Raw genomic sequence first — 26,229 nt, forward strand, 5'->3', positions numbered from 1 at the left:
GTCCCCTGACATTAAGTCCAGTCATGTCTGACTCTGGGGTGTGGTGCTCATCTCCATTTCTAAGCCAAAGAGCCAGCATTGTCCATAGACACCTCCAAAGTCATGTGGCCGGCATGACTGCATGGAGTGCCGTTATATATATATTGTTTAGGTTTGGAAAGCATAGGGAAGGGTTAACATTCCTGTGCTGTTTGTTTTGTTTGTGCCCCTGTTCAGAAGATTTAACTGAACTTTCTGTTGTGTGATCATTGGAATTTGAAACATTTGGCTTGTTGTGGAAACAAGGATTGGTGATAAGGCTTCAGCGGACACACCTTTTCCCCATGATCACTCTTCTAGGAGTGGATTTCCCTTCCGAGGGGTAGATTTCTCTCACTTCATGTTGTCTCAGCCCTATTCTTAACTATGAGTCGTTTGTAAGTCGAGTTTTTGTAACACAGAGACTGACTCTATAATGCTCTGAAAGATTATAGTTCCAATATTTCTCATAATTCATTTATTTATTTATCATATCAGGAACAAACCAAGGGTCCAGATGTAATGTATTTCAAAAAGAAGCAAACAAAAAAAGAACCCCACAAAGTTTGAAAACTTGGCATTATATTAAATGTCCTTTGACCAGAAGCTAGCCGCTTGGAGTGCCTCTGGTGTTGCTACAAGAAGGTCCCCCATTGTTCATGTGGCAGGGTTCAGACTGCATTGTAATAGGTCGTCTGTGATTTGCTCTTCTCCACACTCGCATGTCATGGACTCAACTTTGTGGCCCCATTTCTTAAGGTTGACTCTGCATCTCGTGGTGCCACAGTGCAATCTGTTCAGTGCCTTCCAAGTTGCCCAGTCTTCTGTGTGCCCATGAGGGAGTCTCTCATTTAGTATTAGCCATGGCTTGAGGTTCTGCATTTTAGCCTGCCACTTTTGGACTCTCGCTTGCTGAGGTGTTCCTGCAAGTGTCTCTGTAGATCTTAGAAAACTATTTATTGATTTAAGGTGTTGGCATGCTGGCCGATATCCGAACAGGGAATGGGCCAGAGATGTTACTGCCTTGGTCCTTTCACTGTTGGCTGCTACTTCCCGGCAGATGTCAGGTGGTGCAATACCGACTAAGAAGTGTAATTTCTTCAGTGGTGTAGGGTACAGACATCCAGTGAGAATGCAGCATGTTTAATTGAGAACCACATCCACTATTTTAGCGTGGCAAGAAGTGTTCTGCACTGGACATGCGTACTCATTGTGTGTTGTTAATGTTATTGCTTTGCTTCGTTTTTGATTTATTTTGCTGTATTGTTGTTGTTTTATTGTCTAATGTTTATTGTTATTGTTTTAATGTTTATTGCTTGTTTTATGAGTTTATTTATTGTTGTATTTGTTATGCTGCTGTTTTATTGATGTGTTGGGCCTCGGCCTCTTGTAAGCCGCACCGAGTCCTTCGGGAGATGGTAGCGGGGTATAAATAAAGGTTTATTATTATTATTCTTGTTATTATTGTTGTATTTGGGCTCGGCCTCTTGTAAGCTGCACCGAGTCCTTCGGGAGATGGTAGCGGGGTACAAATAAAGGTTTATTATTATTATTATTATTATTATTATTACTACTCAGTAGCAGAGTAGCAAAGTGCAAGGGCAGATGTCTTCACTGTGTCTGGTTGTGATCCCCAGGTTGTGCCAGTCAGCTGTCGTATGATATTGTTTCTAGTGCCCACTTTTTGCTTGATATTCAGGCAGTGCTTCTTGTAGGTCAGGGAATGGTCCAGGGTAACTCCTCGTTGGTTAATGCTGGTTAAAGTTGTAGTGCAATATCTGGAGGCCACCGTGTTATATACCCCTATTTGCGGAGATCAGCAGAAAACAGTTTCCCTGTCTCCCAAACTGAACAGTTTAAAATTAGACTAGACTGAGAGGACAATAGTAGGAAACACTGGTGATGAGTGGCTATGGTTGAATGCATCTTTATAAATAGTCTTGGGGCTTGTTTCAGGTCAAGATAGGCTCTCAGAAGTTGTGCTGACTGCTTTGCTATCTAGTCACTCGCGTCCAGAGCTCACTCTTTTGCATCTTGCCCTATATCTGGCAAGCAACATTTGAAAATAGGCCAAGCTCAGTTGTACCTTTCTGTCTGCCAAGTTCTTCACACTGAGGCACGTATTTGCAGGCAGAAGGAAATGAAATCTGAATGGCTCATCCTCTTAGTAATAAAGTCATTACTTTTCCCTTTCTTTTTTTTTAAATTGTGGGTGCTGCTTCCTGCTATTGTGCTATAGTAGATTCTCAGTTAACTGGCTCCTATGGGGATTGATGGACACTGGGTAAATGTTGTTTCTGGTTGCTTAAGGGTTACTATTAAAAATAGGCCTAACCAATGCTTTACCCCATATGATACCATACCATAAAACTCTGTATAATCTTGCTATTCATATTGAATAATTAATTAAAAACAAATTAACACAAAGATAAACCTAACATAATGTACTTTGTTGTTGTTCATTCGTTCAGTCGTTTCTGACTCTTTGTGACCTCATGGACAAGCCCGCGTGAGAGCTCCCTGTCAGCCGTCACCACCCCCAGCTCCTTCAAGGTCAATTCAGTCACTTCAAGGATGCCATCCATCCATCTTGTCCTTGGTCAGCCCCTCTTCCTTTTTCCTTCCATTTCCCCCAGCATCATTGTCTTCTCTAATCTTTCCTGTCTTCTCATTATGTGGCCAAAATACTTCATCTTTGCCTCTAATATCCTTCCCTCCAATGAGCAGTCGGGCTTTATTTCCTGGAGGATGGACTGGTTGGATCTTCTCGCACTCCAAGGCACTCTCAGGACTTTCCTCCAACACCACAGTTCAAAAGCATCTATCTTCCTTTGCTCAGCCTTCCCTATGGTCCAGCTCTCACATCCGTAGGTGACTACGGGGAATATCAACGTATTAGATTTATTATAAAACAGCTTTTTTATTTAAAGTACTAGCCATCCCTTGCCATGTATTGCTGTGGCCCGGTCTGGTGATCTGGAAAATAAAGTAATGAGAAAGTGTTGGTTTCAAATATATGTAATTTCTTTATGCTTGTGGGTAAACAGTATTTCTTGTTGTTTCTTTGTCAGTATTGATGTAGAGGTTGTCTGGTTTGCCTACTCTGGAATATGCAACATATAATTGTCCTTCTGTAGGAGTCCCTTTCAAATCTATGATACTATATCTGTCATATACATATATCTCTGTGTGTGTTTGTGAATCATATATATCTATCTATATCTAAGGCTGGATGCCTCTTTGTCAGGAGGGCTTTGTTTATGTTTTCTTGCCCTGGTGAAGGGAGTTGGACTGGATGGCCTTAAGGCAGCATTTTTCAACCTGGGGGGGGGGGGGGTGGTCGCAAGGAGTGTCAGAAGGGTCTCCAAAGACCACCAGAAAACACAACATGATCACCAGCAGTTTCATGCCCAGTGGTTACTGCTAAGCTGAGGAAATAGTGGGGATGATAAGGATGGCTGTCCAGCATTGCCAAAATGAGTTTGGCACTGCTGGACCATGCAGACTCCTTCCTGCTGCCAGGAAAATGAGTTTGGCACCGTATACAGCTGCCAGCTGTTGAGCCAGCTTTAGGTCAGCCCTCAACTCCCCCAGGGCTGATCTGGAATACCCCGCTCTGGATCTGCCTTGTCACATATGGCTCATGTAGATGAGCCCCTAATCAAAAACTAGCTGCTGTACCACACTGCCTCTAAAATAGTTTACCTCTCTTCCCTTTCTGACAACACTATGCAACATGATTTTTGTTCCTGTTTTGAAAATGTCACTTCCTAATTGGTTCTTGTCAGAAATATTAAATATTAACTAGGTATTTTTAATTACAAAAATGTGAGTCAAGCACTGAAAGGGTTAAATAGATGCAACGAATCAGCAAAAGCTGCAGTTCAATATAAGCAGGTGTACCTGTAGCTTAGTACATCTCAGTGTTAATTGCCCACCATCACAAAGCTTATGATCATCAGGAGAGGCCCTGCTCTTGATCCCACCACTCTCGCAAACACAGTTGGTGGGGACGAGAGACAGGGCCTTCTCGGCAGTGGCCCCCCATCGGTGGAACTCTCTCCCTAAGGATATCAGGTTATCCTTAGGATATCCCTCCTGTCCTTCAGAAGACAACTGAAGATCTGGCTCTGGGGCCAGGCGTTCGATTAGAGGCCAGCGGCAATAGGAAAAGGAAATTTGGATTTTACGATATGGATTCTCCCTGCTTGGCTTGGTTTTACTGGCACGTTAATCTATTAATTTATTGTCAAAGGCTTTCATGGCCGGAATCACTGGGTTGTTGTAAGTTTTTTCGGGCTGTATGGCCATGGTCTAGAGGCATTCTCTCCTGACGTTTTGCCTGCATCTATGGCAAGCATCCTTTGAGGATGCTTGCCATAGATGCAGGCGAAACATCAAGAGAGAATGCCTCGTCTAGACCATGGCCATACAGCCCGAAAAAACCTACAACAACCTATTAATTTATTGTTAAATTTTACTGATTTTTTTATTTGTCGTGTCAGGGCAACCAGTCAATTGTATTACATTTCTAACAGAACAAAACAAACAAACAAACAAAATACAAAATTTGCAAGTTTGATAATTGATTAAATGTCTTTTGACCATTGCAGCAGGTGGTCAGTGGTTTGCTCTTCTTCACACTCGCATGTCGTGGATTCCACTTTGTGACCCCTTTTCTTAAGGTTGGCTCTGCATCTCGTGGTGCCAGAGCGCAGACTGTTCAGCGCCTTCCAAGTTGCCCAGTCTTCTGTTTGCCCAGGAGGGCGTCTCTCATTTGGTATCAGCCATTGGTTGAGGTTCTGGGTTTGAGCCTGCCACTTTTGGACTCTCACTTGCTGAGGTGTTCTTTTTATCACTTTCGGCTACTCGTGTTAGGTGACGCTGCTAATAAGTTACTCTTCTGTGCATTTATGAGGATGGTCTTTTGTCAATAAGCCCAGTTGCCCCATAGGTCCATCATAATAATATGGGAAAAGTTTATTAATATGCACAGGGAGGAACATTCTGCAGCACATTTTGCTATAGTTTTTCATTGAATAAATCTCATAGAGTCTCAACCCATTCAATATAGTTTGTGGCAACCACAAAAATGAGGTTTCCGGAATAGAACAAGTATTTTCAAAGTAATTGCCACACAACTAAACAGGAAATAACACCGTCAAACCAGGACCAGAACATTTTTAAAAAATTGTTACATAGTGTAATTATTTTTTCAGTACGTGCCTAAATTCATTTGACATTAATTCAGTGCCCGAAAGCCACTGATGATAAGTAACTGAATGGAGTTACTGTGTCCAATTCCAAAGCCACATGATCTCGCAAAACCGATACATATTTCTAGAAGTCCCCAGAGTTTGTTGGAGAGGAGATCTAAACAAATAACACCATTAAGACCAAGGAGCTGCCAGGAGAATAAATAAGACCCCAAAATAGCATCTGAAGGGCATATCATCTAAGGACATTCCCTCCACCAGTCTCAATTTGGCACGGACAACCCCCGATTAATCCCCTGTGTCTGATTTCTCATATGCTTTTAAACTGTCACAGACAGTTTAGTCAATTGCTGCAAACTGCATTTGAAGCATAAAAGTAATTTGCATACAGTCAATGTATTGTCGAAGGCTTTCATGGCCGGAATCACTGGGTTGTTGTAGGTTTTTTGGGCTGTATAGCCATGTTCTCGAAGCATTCTCTCCTGACGTTTCGCCTGCATCTATGGCAGGCATCCTCAGAGGCTGTGAGATCTGTTGGAAACCTCTGAGGATGCCTGCCATAGATGCAGGTGGAACGTCAGGAGAGAATGCATCTAGAACATGGCCATACAGCCCGAAAAACCTACAACAACCCATTGCATACAGTCAATTCAGCTAGAAGTAAGAATTAAACTGACTCTGTATGTGTGCCTTTCATTAAATCTTTCCTGTCTCTTTCCACTTTCCTCAGGATCTCACTGAATACTCTGACCCTGAATGTGAAGAGCGAGAAAGTGTACACGCGGCATGGAGTCCCCATCTCAGTCACTGGCATTGCCCAGGTAACACTTTCCTAGTAGTACAGTGAGAATTAATTCAAGGATGGGAGAACATCAAACTGTCTCTCTTCTATTGGTCTGTAAATTAATCCAGAAACTTCTGTTCTCTGTATTATAGGGACTATTTTTGGCATGTCAGGAGCAACTTGAGAAACTGCAAGTCACTTCTGGTGTGAGAGAATTGGCCGTCTGCAAGGACGTTGCCCAGGGGATGCCCGAATGTTGTGATGTTTTAACATCTTTGTGAGTGAGCCCTCGATGGCACAGTGGGTTAAACCCCTGTGCCGGCAGGACTGAAGACCGACAGGTCGCAGGTTTGAATCCGGGGAGAGGCGGATGAGCTCCCTCTATCAGCTCCAGCTCCTCATGCGGGGACATGAGAGAAGCCTCCCACAAGGATGATAAAAACATCAAATCATCCAGGCATCCCCTGGGCAACGTCCTTGCAGACGGCCAATTCTCTCACACTAGAAGCGACTTGCTTCTGACACGACAAAAAAAAATCTTTGTGGGGGGCTTATGTCATGTCCCAGCATGAGTAGCTGGAGCTGATAGAGAGAGCTCATCCATGCTCTCCCCAGATTTGATCCTGCGGCCTGTTGGTCTTCAGTCCTGCAGGCACAAGGGTTTAACCCACTGCGCTACCAGGGCCACTATATTTCCCTACTTCCCTGGATGACACCACCTATGCTTTCTTTTCTCCTGCCCCCATGCTCAGTTTTATTTCCTCCCCTCTTTTTCTCGTTTGTCACAGCTCTGTCCTCCTCACTCCCCTCAATGTTTACAAGTGCAATATTACAATGTTTACTGATTCTAGTTGAATTGTATTTGCTCTAATGTAACAGGTAGTGAAGCATGGGTTTGCACCTTAGAACAGTGTCTATATCAGGCATGGGCAAACTTCAGTCCTCCATGTGTTTTGGAATTCAACTTCCACAATTACTCACAGCCTATCGGCTGTGAGGAATTGTGGAAGTTGAAGTCCAAAACACCTGGAGGGCCAAAGTTTGCCCATGCCTGGTGTATACCACATCACCAGGGGAAAGACACTGCAACGACTCCTGCCCTGTCCTCCAAGGAAGAGAAGAAGAAACAGGCATCACATTGCTCCATCATGCCTAGATCCAGAAGTCTTCCCTCCCTCCCTCTTCCAGCTGCCACTCCCTTGGCTTTAGGGGGAGAAAAGAGCATTGAGGTCTAGTTGCATCACTTGAAGTACCGACCTATAGGTACTTTCCAACTGAGTGTTCATGGCCGGAAAACAATAGACTAAAGTTGTGCCATTGTTAAGATCCCACGTGTGCCTTCCTGCCTGTTGGAATTTATTTATTTATCGTGTCAGGAGCAAAAATGTGAGAAAACACAAAGTTTAAAAACTTGGCATTTTATTAAATATCCTTTGACTAGTAGCTGGCCATTTGGAGTGGCTCTGGTGTTACTATAAGAAGGTCCTCCATTGTGCATGTGGCAGGGCTCAGGTTGCATTGTAGTAGGTGGTCTATGGTTTGCTCTTCTCAGCACTTGCATGTTGTGGATTCCACTTTGTAGCCCCATTTCTTAAGATTGGTTCTGCATCTCGTGGTGCCTGAGCACAGTCTGTTCAGTGACTTCCAAGTTGCCCAGACATCTCTGGCCCATCTCCTGTTCGGATATCAGCCAGCACCCAACGCCTTAAATCAAAAAATAGTTTTCTAACATCCACAGAGATACTCGCAGAAATACCTCACCAAGCGAGAGTCCAAAAATGGCAGGCTAAAACCCAGCACCTCAATCCATGGCTGATACCAAATGAGAGACTTCCCCCTGGGCACACAGAAGACTGGGCCTGTTAGAATTATAGAGTGCCAATGAAAATCTGTACAGCCCCAGCTTAGACCAATGAGATAATTGATTGCTGTAGACCAGGGGTCCTCAAACTAAGGCCCAGGGGCCTGATGTAGTCCTCCAAGGTCATTTACCCAGCCCTCGCTCAGGGTCAACCTAAGTCTGAAACGACTTGAAAGCACACAGCAACAACAACAACAACAACAACAACAACAACAACAATCCTATCTCATCAGCCAAAACCAGCCCCACACTTTCCATTGAAATACTAATAAGTTTATATTTGGTAAAATTGTTCTTCATTTTAATTATTATATTGTTTTTAAGTTATTTTGCAGTACAAATAAAATATGTGCAGTGTACATAGGAATTCATTTTTTTTCCAAATTATAATCCGGCCCTCCAACGGTCTGAGGGACTGTGACCTGGCCCTCTGTTTAAAAAGTTTGTGGGCCCCTGCTGTAGACCAATGAGAATGTGTCTTTAATTCTCTGTCAAAGTGACAAAAGAGTTGCAACCCATTTGGGCGCACTCCAGATCCTTTTATACTCCATGCATTTTGTCCCTATTGCTTTGGCCCACAATAAACAGCTTCTGCAGTTGGAAATCAGCTTGTGGTGTCTTCCATTGCACAGAGATCTTTGGATATAGGGCTGCACATAAATGTTTCAATAAATAAACATTTGCAAGCTGATGCTTCCATCAAATGTGAAATAGGCTTCTTCGACCACTTGGAGACTTCTGGTCTTTTATTCATTTCTTTCTCTCTTCCCCCTGCCCCTTTGCAAAGGTCAAGATCCAGGGCCAGAACAAGGAGATGCTGGCAGCTGCTTGCCAGATGTTCCTGGGCAAATCAGAGCCTGAAATTGCCCATATCTCCCTGGAAACGCTTGAAGGACATCAGAGAGCCATCATGGCTCATATGACTGTGGAGGTGAGCAGGGCTGTGTGTATGTTTTTGTGGATGTGCAAATCTTTACTGCCTCCTGCTGGAGAAGGTTGGGTTTCAGCCATGCCGTAGCATTTGACATTGCACATTTAATGGTGTAATAATGTCATGTGCAAATAGGAAACATCCTAAGGATTCCTGGGTTTATAGCAGGTATGGACACACTTTGGCCCTCCGGGTGTTTTGGACTTTAACGCCCACAATTCCTAACAGCTGTTAGATTGCTTGCAGATTGTATTTTTGCTTGCAGATTGAATTCTACAGAAGTATAATATTTTGTACTTTTACTTGTCATATAAACATTGCATTTTATGCAATAGCTTTTTTATACTAAAAAAAACTCTTTGCAAAAAAAGTTCCAAACAGGAGGAAAACTGTGTCGAAATTGTGCAAAATCATACATGACATAATGTGATAATAATGGAAATGTTTCTGCAGAGATTTACACCTTTCTTCCTGGTGCCCTCGGGTGTCTTTCTTCGCCCAACAGGAAATATACAAGGACCGGCAGAAGTTTTCTGAGCAAGTTTTCAAAGTCGCTTCTTCTGATCTGGTCAATATGGGGATCAGTGTAGTCAGCTACACTCTCAAGGACATCCATGATGACCAGGTAGGAACAAGGGAAACGATTGGATAATGCGTCAGATCACAGAATCATAGAGTTGGAAGAGACCTCATGCGCCATCCAGTCCAACCCCATTCTGCCAAGAAGCAGGAATATTTCATTCAAAGCACCCCTGACAGATGACCATCCAGCCTCTGTTTAAAAGCTTCCAAAGAAGGAGCTTCCACCACACTCCAGGGCAGAGAGTTCCACTGCTGAACAGCTCTCACAGTCAGGAAGTTCTTCCTCATATTCAGATGGAAACTCCTTTTTTGTAGTTTGAAGCCATTGCTCCGCGTCCTAGTCTCCAGGGAAGCAGAAAACAAGCTTGCTCCCTCCTGGGGTTTTGTAATGCAATCAATAATAATAGAGTAAATAATAAATGTAATGAAAATAATAATAGAGTAATAACATAAATATAATAAAAATAATACTAATAACAGAGTAAAATAATAAATAACCTTGACTCAAGTATAAGCCGAGGGGAGCTTTTTCAGCCTAAAAAGGGGGCTGAAAAACTAGGCTTATACTCGAGTATATACAGTAAGTAAGACTGCCACATTTGGGAGGAGAGGAGAACATGCGTCTCTACTAATTGTTGAGATCCTTGACTTCTTGCCAACCTCTCCAATTAATCAGACTGCAAGTTCCTAATCTGCAGGTTTAAAGCTTTCCTTCATTTGCCCTTGCTGATTGCTTCAAAGCTTGTAGGGCTGGTTCCTTGCCACTGCCTTACACCAACTAATCCGTCCACGTGGAGCTTTTCACCTTTGGAAATATCCAGAGGGAATCCTCTCAAGATATTTCAGTGCCCAATCAGTTTGTCCCAATCCTGTGATACGTCACCAACTTTGTTTTCCAAGTTGCAGGATGTCATAATTATGTGTCTTTTTTCCCCCAGTAAGTTTTGTTCTTGTATATGTCTGAAATATGGTCATTCTGGCATCCAGGTTTGAATTATTTACAGTATTTATATTCCACCCTTCTCACCCCGCAGGGGACTCAGGGCGGATTACAATATATATATGGCAAACATTCAATGCCAAAGACACACAACAGATACAGACAGACGTCAGAGGCAATTTAATTTTTCTGGCCGCCAGGGGAGCTGTCGCTTTCATCCTCCATCTGGGACACTGATGAAGTACTTCTGCATTCCCCGCATGCTTTTGCTGGAGTGCTTTGCTGGAGTCTTTTTTATGGCCTCATAGGTGGTACCTAATTTTCCTACTTGACAGATGCAACTGTCTTTCAGATTGCAAAGGTCGACAACAAGCTCCACAATTGGTCAGAAGCTCACTCCTACCTGGGCTGGCTTCGAACTCATGACCTTTTGGTCAGAAGTGATCTTAATGCAGCTGACACTCAGACAGCTGCGCCACAGTCCCAATTTGCTCTAGGACCCGTTTATTTGTCTTTATAGTGTCCATAATCTCCATCAGTCTCCCTTCTAGTCCCACATTTTGAATTAGTTGATTCTGTTTATTATCAGCTTTCTCTGTTGTCTCGCTTTCACATCTGTACATAGAGCTGGTTCCTTGCCACTGCCTTACACCAGCTAATCCATCCACGTGGAGCTTTTCACCTTTGGAAATATATCTACTGTACATAGATATATCACCAGTACATCATTACAGTTGGGGATCTTACTCTCGTACCTTGTCCTTCCAAGTCTTAGCTTTTTTTCATATTTTTGGCTATAGTCTTCATTTTCATTGATGACTTCTCGGCCTTTGTCTGCAAAAAATTGCTTTTCTCAGTACTTATTATCATTTCGTATCAAAAGCATTGCATAAATTAGTATAAAACTGATAAAAATAGGCAGCTAAATATCTTTTGACCAAAAACGGGCAACAGCAACGGCATTGTCTGTAGCCTCCAACAATTCTTCCTCTGTACATGAGGCAGGGCATAGTGGACAAGCATAAAGATGCAGAGTTGTCTGTTCTGCTCCACAGTCACACAAGGTGTGGTAGTGCCATTTTGCCAGATTGTGTTTTGATCTGCCCACTCCACTTCTGAGTCTGTTCAGGGACTTCCAAGATGCCCATTCTTGGTTTGCCCCTGGAGGAAGACCCTCACAAGGGATCATCCAGTTGGGATTTCCTGGTTTAACTGCCCAGAGGGATACCCTTTCTGTTACTGGGGGGATGCCAAGAGGAGTGGTAGTTGTCATAAAGCTTTTCCTTGATTTGAGTCTACTGGGAGGAGGCTGGTAGCCATGTAGTGGGTGACTTTCACAGTGTTCAACCTTATTTCTCCCACATTTAGCAGCAGGATTCTTTTAGGTATGCCATTTGCCAGGTTGACTTTAGATCTGCCCACTCCACTTCTGAGTCTGTTCAGGGATTTCCAAGTAGCCCATTCTTGGTTTGCCTCTGGAGGAAGATCCTTGCAGGAGGCCATCCAGTTCTCAGTGCTGAGTTGTTGGGATGTTTACTTTAGAGCCACAATTGTCTACCTCCCCAACATAATCTTCTCTTGACAACTACAGGACTATCTGCACTCTCTGGGGAAAGCCCGAACAGCACAGGTTCAGAAGGATGCCAGGATCGGGGAAGCCGAAGCCAAGAGGGATGCTGGCATTAAGGTACGTTTTAGCCACATAGTTGATTATGGTGACAATGATGGATACTTATTTTGTACCTCATAGACGTGGCAAAGGAATTGAGTACAATGTTGCATCAGAAATACACTTGTAGGATTTGTTTTTCCTGACAAAGTTGCATAATGTACCTGAGCTATGTTCTTTTTCTCAGCCATATTGTTTTGATATTGTTTACAATTGTGTGTGTTTTTTATTTTATCAGATGTTTTTAATCGGTGTGTTTCACTTGTAATTTTGGTAGTTACCAAATCACAAATTACCAAATCAACTACCAAATCACAAATTTTGTATTTTGTCTGTCTGTTTGTTTGCTTTGTTCTGTTAGAAATGTAATATAATTGACTGGTTGCTCTGACACAACAAATAAACTTGTAATTTTGGGCTTGTCCCTTGTAAGCCGCCCCAAGTGCCCTAGAGGAGATGGTTGGCGGAGTATAAAAATAAAATTATTATTATTATTATTATTATTATTATTAAATAATAATAATTATTATTATTATGCTGTTCCACTCCAGGCTACAAAATGGCTTGCGATGTGCTGCTGAATTCTCGTTCCTTTTTGCCTGTAGGAAGCCAATGCCAAGCAGGAGAAATTGTCCGCTCAGTTCTTGAATGATATTGAAATGGCCAAAGCCCAGCGGGACTTTGAGCTGAAGAAGGCTATGTATGACATTGAGGTGAACACGCGGAAAGCAGAGTCGGACCTGGCCTATCAGCTACAGGTGAGGCAACCATCATTATTGGGGTGGGAGGGAAGCATGGATTGGATAGATGTGTTCCTTATTTTTCTCCCTCTGAGAACAGGGAAGATGGAAGGAGGGCCTTCCATTTGCTTCTTAGCCTAGACATGATGGAGCTACCTCTTCTTCTTTCCCTCCGAAGCCAGGGCAGTGGTAGCTGGGATATCAAAAATGTCCGGAATTACCACCACTGGCTGTTTTGACAGTTGGACCATTTGTGCTTCACTGGATATGGACACTGACTGCCTCACTGTGCCTTTTACATGCTCCAGGTAGCCAAGACAAAGCAGATGATTGAGGAGCAGAAGATGCAGGTACTGGTGGTGGAACGAACCCAACAGATTCAGATACAGGAGCAGGAGATGATTCGGAAGGAGCGCGAGCTGGAGGCCAAGGTCAAGAAGCCCGCGGAAGCCGAACGCTACCGGCTGGAGAAACTGGCCGAGGCTGAAAGGTAGGAGCAGGCCCTTTCCTGTGGTGTGTCCTCGTCCTTTTCTGTGTCAAGGCTACTTTGAGAATAGAAATGCTAGAAGAGGTTCAAGGCCAGGCTACGCCACTTCAGACTGAAAGTGGGAAAGTGAATCACTGGGCATTTCTATGAAGCAGAAACTATTGAGATTTCCAGAGTGAAATCCAGAGGGGATTCTTGTATTTTTAGTGGTGGGGTAGAAAGGGGACTAACCATAGGTGTTGCTTGTAATAGTCATTAAAAGTACAAGAGTCCTTTCCAGCTTTCCTTCTGGAAACTCTAGTAGTGATACTAGCATGTCAGAGGAAAGTCTTGTCCATTTTTTTTTTTCGTGTCAGGAGCAACTTGAGAAACTGCAAGTCATTTCTGGTGTGAGAGAATTGGCCATGTGCAAGGACGTTGCTCAGGGGACGCCCAGATGTTTTGATGTTTTACTATTCTCGTTGGAGGCTTCTCTCATGTCCCCGCATGAGGTGCTGGAGCTGACAGAGGGAGCTCATCCGCACTCTCCCTGGATTCAAACCTCCAGTCTGTTGGTCATCAATCCTGCCTGTGCAGTGCCAGCAATTGCCCCTCAGCTGCTGATCGAGAGGTCAGTGGTTTGAATCCGGGGAGAGCGTGGATGAGCTCCCTCTGTCAGCTCCAATTCCCCATGGGGAGACATGATAGATGCCTCCACAAGGATGGTAAAACATCAAACATCTGGGCATCCCCTAGGCAACATCTTTGCAGACGGCCAATTCTCTCACACCACTATTGTCCATGAAAAAAAGAGAGACAAGGCCAATGCATTTTGACCTGTAAATATTATTTAAAAGAAGTTCAGGAAGGAAGGCCTATATAAAACTGAAATCTGAAAAGGACAACAGCTAAATATTTATTTATTTAAAGCATTTATATTTTGCCCTTCTCACCCCGAAGGAGACTCAGGGCCACAACATATAAACGGCAAACTTTCAATGCGGAAACATATTAGACCATACATATACAAAAACATTAAAATCACTAGTTAAAATCCACTAGTTAAAACTGTCTCAACAACCATATCGAATTTGGTTGGCATACTAAGGGTTCCTATCGCTGTCTCATTGCACAGTCCCAAAGGCTCGGTCCCACAGCCACGTTTTTATCATCCTTCTAAAGGACAAGAGGGAGGGGGCTGACCTAATCTGATTAGGAAGGGAGTTCCATAGCCGAGGGGCAATTACCGGGAAGGCCCTGTCTCTTGTCCTTGCCAAACGCACCTGTGATGGTGGTGAGACGGAGAGCAGGGCCTCCCCAGAAGATCTTAATCTCCGCAGTGGTTCATAAGGGTAGATGCATTCGGAATACATAAATACATAGCATCCAATTACATAATAACATTAATATATTTATATCTTGTTTATAAGCTGTATAAACCAATTTGAACACCAAAAGGAGAAACAACTAAGCTGAAAAAGGAAGTCGAGTGGATACTGGTTCTGCGTATACGGGAGTTGTACAGGTAGAGCGTCCAATCTCATTAGCAAATACAAGCATTCCTATGTCCTTCAAAATCCATAATAATAATAATAATAATAATAATAATAATAATAATAATAATACTTTATTTTTACCCCATCACCATGTCTCATAGGGACTCAGGGCGGTTTACCAAATAGCACACAAAATGCCATGCATAAAATATACAATACATAGAATAAAATACAACAAGATGAAAACAATAATATTACATAAACCAGGTATATGAATTGGGGGAAAAGCAACCTCTATTAAAACAGAATCAGTTAAAAGCTCCATCTAATCAATATAGCAGCCCAGCTGAATGCACATAGGATGTAGATATAAAGTGCCAAGTAATTGACAGTTCTGGTTACTGTCAAAACACTTCTAGTTCCAAGTATTTTGCATAAGGGATACTTGATCTGTCCTGTGTAATGTCCAGTATTTGATACTAAGTTTGCTTCAGCCTTTTTCCAGTGTCTCGTCCTCCCTGCCCCTCTATTTTGAGAGACAAAAAAGTTGGGAAAAGAGTTGAAAACTCAGCTTTTGGAAAACTGTTAAGAGCGTAAGAGTAACCATTCTTCCTTCTTTCGTTCCCTGTCAGGACACAGCTTATCATGCAGGCGGAGGCAGAAGCTGAGGCGGTCAGGGTGAGTGTGGACCTATATTTTGGAACCAATTTAAGGGGAAATATGGGTGGACCAAATTGCACTCACTGACCAATTCCATCTTCAATCCTCTTGCCTTTAGGTGAAGGGTGAAGCGGAGGCTTTCGCTATTGAAGCCAAGGCCCGGGCTGATGCTGAGCAGATGATGAAGAAAGCAGATGCCTTCAAGCAGTACCAAGAGGTGGCCATGGTTGACATGCTTCTGGAGAGGCTTCCAGAGGTGAGCACTTTGTTGCTACTAGGGGTTTACAACTGGCTTTTTCTAAGTACCAGAGAGGATCAGAACCTTTTATGTTACAGCTGCCACAAGTTAATTGGGTGTGTTATCAGCTCCTGCATATAACAAGGCACTAAGTTGGCATTTTGGCTTAGCTTAATGGCTCATTTTGAGCTGAAAAAACCTTTGGCTGTTGCTGGGAGTGGTTATGCAGCATCCTGAAGCTGAAGACTGAAGCAGTTTGGAGTGCCAGAGAAACTGGTTGTTTATGGCAAGATAAGGACATTCTACTGATAACTAAGTAGAGAGACTGTATTATTTTGCTATATGTTTGCATATTATTGTGTAAAGAAGAAGATTCACCGGAGATATTGTTTGTTGTATATTGGTGAGAACAATTCTTCTGATTTGCTTTGTGTTTTTGATTTACAGTGAATAGAACTATATTTTTGTTTCTACTTAAAGCAACAGCTCCCGGTGGTGCAGTGGGTTTAAACCCCTGTGCCGGCAGGACTGAAGACCGACAGGTCGCAGGTTCGAATCCGGGGAGAGGTGGATGAGCTCCCTCTATCAGTTCCAGCTCCTCATGCGGGGACATGAGAGAAGCCTCCCACAAGGATGATAAAAACATCAATTCATCCAGGCGTCCTCTGGGCAACGTCCTTGCAGACAGCCAATTCTCTCACACCAGAAGCAACTTGCAGTTTCTCAAGTCGCTCCTGACATGACCAACAAAAAAAACCAGGCTCATATGTAATTTTTGAGGTTTTTATCACACTGAGAGTAAAAGGGGCTAAGGCTTCAAACTGTCAGCCTTTCAGTTGGTAAGATTTACTGCAGCTGGCAATTAACCTACTGTGCTAAAGCCAGCCCTGATATCTGAACCCACCAATATCTGAACCCACCTTTTATTTTGACTATACTTGGGCTGGAAGCATACCACAGAATTACATTAGAGGACCTACAGAGGGTTTACAAACACTTTGGGGGTAGGGAGATATATTATTTGGAGCACGGAGTTAATAAAAACAGGGGTATCAAATCTGTGAATAAGACAGTCACACTATAAATATATGTGTACAACTTCAGCTAAGTTTTTAGCTCCTGGGGAAAACCAACACTGATTTTTGCAAAGTGTGTAGCAGTCCCTAAGTGTATTCATATCCATTTTCCTTCTGTGTGTAGATGGCTGAACAAATCACCAAACCCATGGCCTCGGTGAACAAGATCACGATGGTGTCAAGTGGGGCTGGAGACGTCGGGGCGGCCAAGATGACTGGGGAAGTCCTGGAAATCATGAACAGGTTGCCGGACACAGTGGAGAAACTGACTGGCATTAGCATCTCTCAGGTACTACTGGCAGAAGTGCCACAATTGGGTGGGTAAAAGACATATGTAGTCCTAGCTTTCAGCAAATGGTCATCCAGCAACATGCAGGAGCTTTGCTGTGCCATTGTGGTGAGGAATGAGGGGAGAGCAGGGATGCCATTAGTGTTTAAGACACAACTATGTGTGTGGGAGGGAAAAGGAGATTGAGAAGCAAGCAAAGACCAAGAGCTCCTGAATACAGCTTTCCAGCAGGCGAGGGAGCATTCCTCTCCCCAAAGATCCTTTCCCCAATTTATTTATTTATTTAATATCCAAAGCATAGCATAAATTAGTATAAAACTGATAAAATAGAAGGAGCACAAGCGGCTAAGTATCTTTTGACCAAAAACATGCAGCCGCGTCCGCACTATCAAACAATTCTTCCTCTATACTTGAGGCAACAAGATACGGAGTTGTCTGTTCTCCCACAAGGATGGTAACACATCAAAACATCCGGGCATCCCCTGGGTAACGTCCTTGCAGACGACCAATTCTCTCACACCAGAAGCGACTTGCAGTTTCTCAAGTCACTCCTGACACGACTATATATATAATGGTGTGCTCATTCTGTCTGCCTGCTTGCTACAGATGACTTTGCTTTTTTCTTCTTTTGTCTCTCCAGCAGATGAACCAGAAGAAGCCAGGAAGAATGAACTAAAGGCAGAAGATTTGAGGGGTGCGGTTGGAGGGAGAGAGATCTTCCTAAGCATGAACTCCCATTATCCTTAGCTGTGTATCTCCATATATAGCCTTCTTCTCCACCCAGAACCCTCCTGTAATTGCCAAACCTTTCTGGACTGAACTGTTGCATGTTGGCCAACGTTATTCAAAACTGCTGAGGTCTGTTGTGCAGCTGTTGTGTCCCAGTTACAACCCAAAGTGAACCTTAGAAAATGCTGGTATCCACCGTCATTTGTAACACATGGTTTTGTTGCTCCCGTCTCTGGCAAACCCATTGTGACTCATAACCACTATATGTTTCCTGGGTTCTCTCAGCCACCATGTTCATCCCTCTTGGATTTTTCTTCAACAAATTATGATTGGATCTGCTTTCGGAATTGCTGGGAAGACGAGAAAGTTGTTCAGTGGATGACTTTGAAATCTGAGCACTTTCTTCCCTATCGGAAGTTAGTTGCTGCTTGATGCTTTGCAATGAGCAGCTTATAAATGTTTGAGATTATGTTAGACTGATTTAGCATTTTCCTTAAGGAAAGTTGCTGTCTCTCTGTGAAGATACTTCAGAAAGATATGCTTGCAGACCACTGAGTTTCTGTGAGTTTTCTGGGCTGTATGGCCATGTCCCAGAAGCATTCTCTCCTGACGTTTCGCCTGCATCTATGGCAGGCATCCTCAGAGATTGTGAGGTCTGTTGGAAACTAGGAAAGTGAGGTTTATATATCTGTGGAATGTCCAGGATGGGAGAAAGAACTCTTGTCTGTTGGTGGCAAGTGTGAATGTTGCAATTGGCCACCTTCATTCACCCACAACCTCTGAGGATGCCTGCCATAGATGTGGGTGAAACGTCAGGAGAGAATGCTTCTGGAACGTGCCATACAGCCCGAAAAACTCACAGCAACCCAGTGATTCCGTCCATGAAAGTCTTTGACAACATATGACCACTGTTCAGAAAATCTCATATAGCCTTTCTTTGCACCGGGTAGCTGATGCAGTCTATTTTTTATGTACATAGTCCTCTGCCAAGTCCTCCAATTCTCACTTTTGTGCCATAGTTGCTACACTCTGCTACACTTTGTCCACTTAGAAAAGCTTTATTTCTTTTTCCCTACTGTCTCCACACACACGTGCACTTGATCTTAGCCAGAAGGAGTGGCTTTCCTTACTCTCATTTTCTAATATATGTTTTTACATAGGAAGCCTGAGTTTACTGAGTTTACCAAAGGCACCCTCCAGAAAGCTGGGTGAAGGGGGCTCTCACGGTGGTACAGTGCAGAGATTGCATATCTATCCTCTCTTTTAAAAATACATATCTGGCGGTGCCTTATTATCCATTTTGCCATCTAGAACAGTTATGGATTGTGGCTCAAAGAGGTGCAGAGATAGATGTACGGACTTCTAGGCATTAACATTAACAATGGAATCACTCAACACATTTTTATTTTTTCAAACCTGTGCTGTGGGTGGTTCCATAGCCATCTTAAGTCTCCACAGGGAGAAAGGTGGGGTATAAATAAAGTAAATAATAATTATACCAGTCATCATTTTGATTGCTAGTTTAACTGTTGTGGCTCCTGCTTGCAGAATCCTGGAATTGATAATGTTTACACTTTTCTAGGGATCTCCCATGAACTACAGGATTAGTGCTTTTGGCTGAGAGTTCTAGATGTTCCTGCCTAAACTACAAATCTCAGGATTCAGTAGGATGGATCTGTGGCAGTTAAAAGTGTTACTAAAGCACTATAACTGTAATGTGGATATACCATGGCATAGGCAATGGGAAACCTGAGAGTTGCGCATTCATTATCTATTACTTCTGTAGGAAATTACTTTAACCTAGCGCAAGGATGGGCAAGCTTCAGCCCTGCAGGCATATTGGACTTCAACCCCCAGAAATCCCAGCCATCTTACCGGCTATTAGGAATTGTTGGGAGTTGAAGTCCAAAATACCTGAAGGGCTGAAGTTTGCCCTGGCCTGGCCTAGCCTTTTGCTGTGGCAGTAAAAAGAATACAGGGAAATCACTCCACTGTAGCCTCAAACTATTGCTGTGAATTTTGTAATTCATTTCCATGTATTGACACAATAAAATTGATCCTGAGGCATGGTTTCCCCAAGCAGCGACAATCAGCCGTTGCCTGGGAAGAGCGCTATTTGAAAACTATAGGTCCCAGATTCCCTGGATGATATTGGGCATTCTCGTTCTCAAAAGTAACTTTCCCAAGATCTGTTCATGATCCTTCCTCTACTCAGTCATGGGACATGAAAGTCTTAACACCTCTTTGCTGCTGCTTTGCTATGGTTGCGATCCATTTTGTTTAGGACTGCTGTTGTGAGCCATACCTATCTTTCCCAGTCCGAGGTGTGCATGGCCAGATCTCACAGTGCTGCTCATATCTCTGTCCCAAACTGTGACCTGCAGCTGCTGCTGAGTTCCTCCGGTGAAGACGACGTGGTCTCGGTGTAGCGGGGGCTTAAATGCCATCTCTGTTTAACCATGGTGGTGAAATCCCAGCTCTTGCTTTGCTTGCTGTGTAGTGGAGCCTCAGCCCAGTGCCTTGTCTGACTCTTACCAAGCAAGACATACTCTGCCCTGAATGCTACTGAGATATTTGGTCTATAATAAAAACCTCAGATTACTGCCTGTGGCTGTTGTATATGTGTGTCAGTGAGTGAAAGAAAGAGTGAAGATGTGTGAGACAGATCCTTGGTGAATAACTGCATGTGTCTCCATTCTTAGAATCTTAGCTCTGTCCAGGAAAGCCTTCAAAAACACAGCCATGTGAGTCTGGATCGATGCACAATGCACCTTTGAGACCAGCAGAGAGAAAGAAGTTCGTGGTGTATGCCTTCATAGACATAGCTCTTTTTCATCAGATGCCTGGAGTGAAGTGCATGGTCAAGATGATGTGGAAGTCTGCAAGAAGTTACATTACTAACATTTTGCTCTCAGGGTGTAGCTACATTGTAGAATTAATGTAGTTTGACACTACTTTCACTGCCATAGCTCAACGTTAACCAAAGTTTTACAGGGATTTTAGCCTTCTCTGCCAAAGGTTTGCTGGTGCTTTGTCAAACTATAAACCCCATGTGGTATTGAGTCATGGTGGGTAATGTGGTGTCAAACTGCATTGATTATATAGCATAAATGCACCTGTGGTCTCAAATATACAACAAGGTCCCTTTGTGGTCCAGAAAAGCTTTGTTATGGATGAAAGAGATTGGTGAACAGCTCAGAATATATTCCTGTGATCCTAATTTCCATATATTATTGGTGAAATTCAGATTGTTGGTTCATTGGTAGGAGGCAGGGAAGCAGACTTATCGTTTGAAAAAAAAACCATGAACACATTCCTATGTACACTGCACATATCTTATTTGTAATGCAAAAAGAATGAAAATACAATATTTAAAATGAAGAGCAATTTTAACCAACATAGACTTATCAGTATTTCAGTGGGAAGTGTGGGCCTGCTTTAGGCTGATGCGATAGTGAAGTTAATTAGGATTGTTGTGTGCCTTAAAATTTATTTATTTTATTTACTTTATATACCGCTTTTCTCAGCTGTTCGGTGACTCTAAGCGGTGAAAAAGCATTGCAGACTTAAGGTAAAAGTTTCCCCTTGACACTAAGTCTAGTTGAGTCTGACTCTGGGGGGCGTGCTCATCACCATTTCTAAACCGAAGAACTGGCGTTATCCGTAGATGCCTCCTAGATCATGTGGCTGGCATGACTACATGGAGCACAGTTACCTTCCCGCCAAAGTGACACCTATTGATCTACTCACATTTATATGTTTTCGAACTGCTAGGTTGGCAGAAGTTGGGGCTAACAGCAGGAGCTCACCCTGTCCTGTGGATTTGAACCTGTGACCTTTCAGTCAACAAGTTCTGCAGCTTAGCTGTTTAACCTGCAACGCCACCATGGTCCCTGTTTCTAAGATTTAGAGTAAATTACCTTGGAGGTCTACATGCAGCCTGTGAGCATTAGTTTGGGGGGGGGGGGGGGGGGAGCTGGTCTAAACTCTCCCAATAGACAGCCACATTCACTGTCTTCTACATCTCATGTCCAGAGGAAGGCGGCATTCCCAAGAGTTTTCTCCTTCCTCCTGTTTGTTTTGGTCAAATTGTATCCTTGTCTTTCAAAATGTTTCTGCTTGTTTCCATGTGCATAAAAAATGTCTGACTATACTTTTTGCCAATGCAATTGGTTCCAGCGCTGCAGCAAACATATGGAAATCAGGAGCTGAGAGGTGGCAATGCTCATTCCATCCTGTGATTGGGAAATTTCCAAAAGATGACTATTCTCAGAATGCGTTATAGGCAACCTTAAACCATGAAACATAAAAAGGGAACTAGAAGGTAAAGCCAATGCATTGGAAGAGCAATAGAGTGCCGGCTCTTCAGCTTAGAAACCCAGAATCGGACACAACTAGACTTAATGTCAAGGGGAAACCTTTATCTTTTACCTGCAGCACATTTTGCAATAGTTTTTCAATGAATATCTCATCGAGTCTTAACCAATTCGACATAGTTTGTGGCAGCCACAAAAATGAAGTTTCTGGAGTAGAACAACTAAGGTACTTCCAAAGTAAGGTCTGCACAATTAAACAAGAAAGAAGACTCAAACTAGGAACAGAAACATTTTCAATTTTTGTTACTCAGTGCTATTAATGTGGACATTTGCCACTGTTTAGCATTGCCTTCACTGAACTCTGGCTCCCTTAGAATGGCACAAGAGTGTCATTTTGTTGCTTAGTCAACAAAAATATATGCATCTGCACAATGGAGTTGTGTTTTTATAGCTGCTCTTGCCAATTGTTTCTCCAGATTGTCCAATAGTAACAGCAGCTGTGGAGTTCAGCAGCCGCCGCCACGTTTCATCTTGAATGACGGGGTTGCGCTTGTGTTTTCCTCACCAGGGCCTCCCTCTCTCTGCATGCAGAGGGGTGCATGATGTGTCCGTCCATCTGGAGCCGTGCGGCTGGGCTTGTGGCTGTTGCAAGCCCAGCTCAGCGATTTAGCCGCCAGCTGGACGGAGAGACCAATTTCACAGCAGCCCCAAATGGGAGGGACGTGACAGATGTGGCCTTGGACACCAGTAAACAAAGGAGGGATTCTTCCCTGGGGCCTCCAAGGCTCTGAGTCACCAAAGCTCTCCGCTTCCTACTCTGGCCCTGTTTCGTTGCACTTTTACTTGCAAAGCACCATATATTGTCATGGCAGGACATAAACAAATGATGATAATGAGGACAATAACAACAATATTGTTCTGATGCCAACTCAAATCACAGCTTCTTCATAGGGAGCTAGGTATGTTTAGCTTGGAGAAAAGAAGGCCGAGAAAGGACATGATAGCCATGTTTAAATATTTGAAAAGATGTCACATTGAGGAAGGGGCGAGCTTGTTTTCTGCTGCTTTGGAGGCTAAGGCCCCTTCTACACTGCCATATAATCCAAATTACCAATGCAGATAATCCACATTATCTGCTTTGAACTGGATTGTACGAGTCTACACTGCCATATAATTCAGTTCAAAGCATATATAATCTGGATTTTATATGGCAGTGAAGAAGGGGCCTAAGACATGGAGGAATGGACTCAAAGTGCAGAAAGGGATAGTTCTTGATGGTAAAAGGAGTTTTGCAATGGACATACTGTCTCGGAGTATGGTAAAGTCTCAATCTCTGGAGGTTTTTAAACAGAAGCTGGCTAGCCATCTGTCAGGAGTGCTTGGATTGGGTGTTCCTACATGGAAGTTTGAGCCCTTTGTGGCGCAGTGGGTTAAAATGCTGAGCTGCTGAACTTGCTGACCAGCAGGTTGCAGATTCAAATCCATGGAGTGGCATGAGCTCCTGCTTCTACCAATCTAGCAGTTCAAAAGCATGCAAATGTGAGAAGATCAATAGGTATCACTCCGTTGGGAAGGTAACAGTGCTCCATGCAGTCATGCCAGCCACGTGACCTTGAAGGCATCTTTGGCTTGGAAATGGAGATGAGCACCAACCCCCAGAGTCAGACACAACTGGACTTAATGTCAGGGGAAAACCTACATGGAAGTTGGATGTGGCCCTTGTGACCTCTTCCAACTCTATGAGCTTTGGGGAACATTGTAAACACCCATATGGTTGCCTTCAAAGAGGTATTAATAATACACTTTAATAATAATACACTTTATTTATATCCCACCACCATCTCCCCAAAGGGACTCAGGGCAACTTAAAACGCACTCCAGGGCACACATACAACAGGTAAAAACGGTACAAAAGTATAAAACAAGTCACATAACATTATAGCAACAACCCCCGTCAACACATGTAGCATAAAATCAGAATAATACAATTTTAAAACAACAGATCAAACTAACTGCTGTCAATTCACAAGGTGCCAAGTGTCAGCTTCATATGGGCTCATTCAGCCTACTCAAGGTCAAAGGCTTGTCTGAACATTCATGTTTTTATGTTGGAATGGAAGTATTAAAAGGTGGGGGATGATCTAATCTCTTTTGGGAGGGTATTCCAGACCAGGGGGGCCACCACATAGAAGGCCCTCTTTCTTGTCCCCACCAACCACGCTTGAGACAGTGGTGGGACCGAGAGGAGGGCCTCCCCTGTGAATCTCAGAGCCCGTGCCAGTTCGTAGAAAGAGATGCGGTCTCGAAGATAGGTTGGACCTGAAGCGTATAGGGCTTTATAGGTTACCTGTGTGAGGATTTGAAAAAGGACACTGTAAAGAGGCGTTAATCCCACCGCTTGTCAACAAAAATGTAAAGAAGCAGCGCTAATCTCACTAGATGCCACCAAAATTATGTGAGGAAGTATTAATCTTCTTTAATGCCACCAATATTCTGTGAGGAACCTTCTTTTCTATATCAATTAAGCTGCCACCAATATGTTTAGAGACGCTGGTTTAGGTCTCTGTTTATCTTTAGTTGTGTTGTGAGGTGACTTTGGTAGTGTGGAATGCACCAAGCATAAAAACAATGGAGGAGGCAGGTTTGAAATACAAAGAGAACAAGATTTATTGTGAACAGAACGTAATTGTTGCAGTTTTGAGAATTTGAACTTGGCACAAGGCTTGATGTTACAAAATGGCTGGTTTGAGATACATGTTTCTGATGATACAATTCTACAAACTTCTTCTTTAGTGAAGTGCTTATACTACTTCAGAGTTCCCTATTGTGAATGTCCACACTGTTTGCCCTATACTTGGAACAAACCACTGATCACCAGTCTTTCCTTACTGGCAATCCTGAAAACCCCCTCTGTTAGATTCTTTTAACCTAAGCAATCTAACAAGGTAACACCTTCAGCTCTCTTGCTGAAGAAATATTCACAAATTCTAGGAACTACTGAATTCTCACAGCTTCACAACAGAGCCCTAACTGGCTCTCCTCTTCCCCGGGTCTCAATCACCGGACAGAACTACTTTTCCCAGAGTCCTTTCTTGACTCTGCTATTTCCCAGAGCCCTTAACTGGCTCTGCTCTTTTCCGGGTCTCCTCCACCGGACTGGAGCTTAACTGCCACTTTCAAACCTTTTACTCCTTTAGCTCCGCCCACCTCCTCTGCTGCCTTGTCTTGTCACCATGGCAACCTATCCCTCACAGCTAGGCCATGGCAACAAATGTAAACCACAAATACAGTTTTAAACACATTATAAATAACACTTTATAATAAACACATCTCTACAACACCATGATGTAATGGGTTAACTGGAAAGACGTATGGCCAGCTGATTGGCTGAGCATGCAAGAAGACAGAGTTCTGATTGGCTGCTCTCTCTGGCTTGCTGCTGAGACCAATGGTTCTGTCACTTTCTTTTTGGACAGTGAAGAGAGTGCTGGCTGCCAACTATCTTGAAGCCTGATCATTTTAAGGCATACGGCATGTTTTAAAGACTATTTAAAAAGACTGTTTTATTCCCTATATTCTCTGTGAATTCAAAAGGACTGTATATATTGCCCTGTTTTTGAACTGAATTAAAGATGCTGTTACTCGCTGCACAAGTCTGAGTGACATTTTATGATACTGCAGGGTAAATCTTGGTTGAAATACTGTGGTAAAGCTTCTGTTTATTTACATTTACCAACCCTCACAACCTGCACCATGAATTTGGCCTGTAAACTTTGGGCTGCTTCAGCATGGGCCTGGTATGTTTCCTGCAACTAGCTCCAGTTAGTAATCTGGCAGCCGACCTTTGCACTAGCTGCAGTTTCCAAACCGTCTTCAAATGCAGCCCCACGTAGAGTGCATTACAGTAGTCCATTCTGGATGTAACTAAGGCATGGCCCATCATGGCCAAGTCAAATCCATGGATGAAGAAATCTTTGGATACGAAGGGCCATGAAGAATGAATGTGGTTTGACAACACTTTAATTGCCATGATTCCTGGGAGATATAGTTTCACGAGGCCTTGAGCCTTTTCCGATATCTTCTTATTCTTCTTCTTAGGCGATCCCTCATTGGACGGGGATAATCTTCCATGATCTGTAGTCTTGTGGATCCATAGGTGGCTGTGGAGCCCTATTCTTGACCTGCATCTTCTCCCACAGTGAGCACATTGGTTTCCAG

At 43.3% G+C, this 26,229-nt stretch overlaps 1 protein-coding gene across 2 annotated transcripts in view; it reads left to right on the plus strand.

Moving 5' to 3' along the window:
• FLOT1 (flotillin 1) overlaps window positions 1–20,301 on the plus strand; it is a 38,437-nt gene extending 18,136 nt beyond the window's left edge. Inside the window, exons 4-13 of one of the 2 annotated variants that reach the window (XM_060759397.2) lie at window positions 5,965–6,055; window positions 8,667–8,810; window positions 9,316–9,435; window positions 11,924–12,019; window positions 12,607–12,759; window positions 13,050–13,231; window positions 15,336–15,381; window positions 15,482–15,619; window positions 16,802–16,966; window positions 17,607–20,301. In XM_060759397.2, the coding sequence (XP_060615380.1) occupies window positions 5,965–6,055; window positions 8,667–8,810; window positions 9,316–9,435; window positions 11,924–12,019; window positions 12,607–12,759; window positions 13,050–13,231; window positions 15,336–15,381; window positions 15,482–15,619; window positions 16,802–16,966; window positions 17,607–17,642 (1,171 nt within the window). In that variant the 3' untranslated portion in view covers window positions 17,643–20,301. The remainder of the gene's footprint in view (window positions 1–5,964; window positions 6,056–8,666; window positions 8,811–9,315; window positions 9,436–11,923; window positions 12,020–12,606; window positions 12,760–13,049; window positions 13,232–15,335; window positions 15,382–15,481; window positions 15,620–16,801; window positions 16,967–17,606) is intronic. The other variant, XM_060759398.2, reaches the window with a different exon arrangement.
• Window positions 20,302–26,229: the final 5,928 nt, after the last annotated feature.

Source organism: Anolis sagrei, chromosome 2, assembly GCF_037176765.1.
Source record: "Anolis sagrei isolate rAnoSag1 chromosome 2, rAnoSag1.mat, whole genome shotgun sequence".
In the NCBI taxonomy this organism is placed as follows: domain Eukaryota; kingdom Metazoa; phylum Chordata; class Lepidosauria; order Squamata; family Dactyloidae; genus Anolis; species Anolis sagrei.